The sequence below is a fragment of the Cynoglossus semilaevis genome, chromosome W (genome assembly GCF_000523025.1).
Source record: "Cynoglossus semilaevis isolate Cse_v1.0 chromosome W, Cse_v1.0, whole genome shotgun sequence".
NCBI lineage: Eukaryota > Metazoa > Chordata > Actinopteri > Pleuronectiformes > Cynoglossidae > Cynoglossus > Cynoglossus semilaevis.
Window position 1 is genome coordinate 2,021,524 of NC_024327.1, and position 2,325 is coordinate 2,023,848.

Below are 2,325 nucleotides of genomic sequence, written 5' to 3' on the forward strand. Positions count from 1 at the left end.
CCGTCTCTCTCCCGCTCCAGCTCCCCCATGGCTTGGACCAGGATGTCCCAGGACAGGCCGGACTCGAGCAGAGCCCAAATCAGCTGCTGCTGCAGGGGGGTCAGAGCGCCGGGCCGGGCCTCGTCCTCTCTCTCCATGACACGCACCGTGTCTTACCTCGAGCGGCCGCCTGGTCAACAGAGCCCTGCTGTCATGTGCACGAGCGCGCGCCCAGACCGCAGCCGGACCGTCAGTGTCGGGCCTCATTATAGCTGCGTTTATCACTTCATTTTCCCTCGGTGCGACTTCGGAGCTGCCCCTTGTTTTAGCTCTCCACCTGCTGTTTTCCTTTCAAAGGTCAATTTTCTTTTTTTTCTCTTTTTTTTTCATTCTTCCTCCTCTTTTCCTCCCTCCCCCTCACATGTGCTCGGTGAACTTTGTCCCTACTCTGTCTGTCCCCGACAGTGGCCAAAGTACAACACACACACACAATGTGAATGAACCCTTTTTTTTTACTGTAAATCACATCCTCAGAAATTGTGTTTAAATTTATTTAATGTTATTTTTGAAAAGTGCACTGCGCGCGCGCACCTACAAACACACGATCACGACGTTCACCGGATGTCACAGGTTCGATTCGGAAACTTCAAAATAAAAATTTCCAATCTTTAAAAACGGTCACAGAACGGATGTGGAGTAATGTTTACTGTGTGTGTAGATATTTTCGTTCTCTTCCGGTCGCGGGTTCGTATAGTTCCGGGTTTTATTTGAGCGGTGACGAATCTGCTGTTTGAGGTCAAAGTAATTTCCCATTTTTGAGTTAAAGGTATGGGGTGAAAAAAACAACCTAATTCTTCAGATTTGGTGCGGGGAAAACATGACGTGACCTAACTTTTACCGCTTGAGGGCGCTATTGTTCCGCGTACAAACGAGAGCAGCCGGAAATGGACCAAACCTGTATGATATTTCAGAGTTACAGGATTTAACAAAAATTATAGGAATAACAGATAGAATACTTTTATTGGTCAGGATTTAAAATATATATTAAAAAAACATAAAATGTAACAAAAATCAATCGCACAAACACATTTAAACGAGAAACGTCTGCTTTTAGCCGTTTCGCCACAGAGAAACACTTCAAACCAACCGTCGCCGAGTTCTTTTCATGGAGTTCGCGAATGTTCTATGAAGTCTTTTTTCCAAAAAAAAAAAAAACATTTTTAAAACTTTTTTTTTGTTTGTTTGTATTTTTTTAGACCAGTTGCACCCGCTGGTAGTTACACTGTTACTCTGTAACACCAGTGTAACAGAGTGACATCAGAACCCTCGGCCTGATGTGCTAAATGCTAATGCTAAATGGTCGCTATTTATACATCAATCCTTTTTAAATAAAAAAATCAAATCAAAATAAAACCTGGATAAAATAATTAAAAATTAAATTTATAATTTATTTAATGTAATTTATTTTTATCCAGGTTTTATTTTGAAGTACCAGAGGACGTGTCCAGTTCCAGGTGGTACACGGACCGGTGGAGTCAACGTCGTTACTTCCTTAAGTACTTTGTTCCTCTGGTCGGCTCACCTAATACCCTACACCTTATCCCCAGGTCCGGTCTTTCTGCACCTTTTTTGTGTGTGGAGCTAGTGTTACCCCACCTTTGGGAAGATGACATTATAATGTACACTCACCGGCCACTTTATTAGGTACACCTGTCCAACTGCTCGTTAACACTTAATTTCTAATCAGCCAATCACATGGCGGCAACTCAGTGCATTTAGGCATGTAGACATGGTCAAGACAATCTCCTGCAGTTCAAACCGAGCATCAGTATGGGGAAGAAAGGTGATTTGAGTGACTTTGAACGTGGCATGGTTGTTGGTGCCAGAAGGGCTGGTCTGAGTATTTCAGAAACTGCTGATCTACTGGGATTTTCACGCACAACCATCTCTAGGGTTTACAGAGAATGGTCCGAAAAAGAAAAAATATCCAGTGAGCGGCAGTTCTGTGGGCGGAAATGCCTTGTTGATGCCAGAGGTCAGAGGAGAATGGCCAGACTGGTTCGAGCTGATAGAAAGGCAACAGTGACTCAAATAACCACCCGTTACAACCAAGGTAGGCAGAAGAGCATCTCTGAACGCACAGTACGTCGAACTTTGAGGCAGATGGGCTACAGCAGCAGAAGACCACACCGGGTGCCACTCCTTTCAGCTAAGAACAGGAAACTGAGGCTACAATTTGCACAAGCTCATCGAAATTGGACAATAGAAGATTGGAAAAACGTTGCCTGGTCTGATGAGTCTCGATTTCTGCTGCGACATTCGGATGGTAGGCTCAGAATTTGGCGT

At 44.1% G+C, this 2,325-nt stretch overlaps 2 protein-coding genes across 4 annotated transcripts in view; one reads left to right on the plus strand and one right to left on the minus strand.

Annotated features, from left to right (window-relative positions):
- Window positions 1-1,280, minus strand: part of LOC103396935 (hepatocyte nuclear factor 1-alpha-like) — a 10,850-nt gene extending 9,570 nt beyond the window's left edge. Inside the window, exon 1 of the mRNA XM_025052914.1 lies at window positions 6-1,280. Coding sequence (XP_024908682.1) covers window positions 6-137 — 132 coding nt within the window. The 5' untranslated portion in view covers window positions 138-1,280. The remainder of the gene's footprint in view (window positions 1-5) is intronic.
- The window catches only part of LOC103396929 (RNA-binding protein Musashi homolog 1), a 33,051-nt gene that overhangs the window by 10,972 nt on the left and 19,754 nt on the right, over window positions 1-2,325 (plus strand). The window lies entirely within an intron of this gene.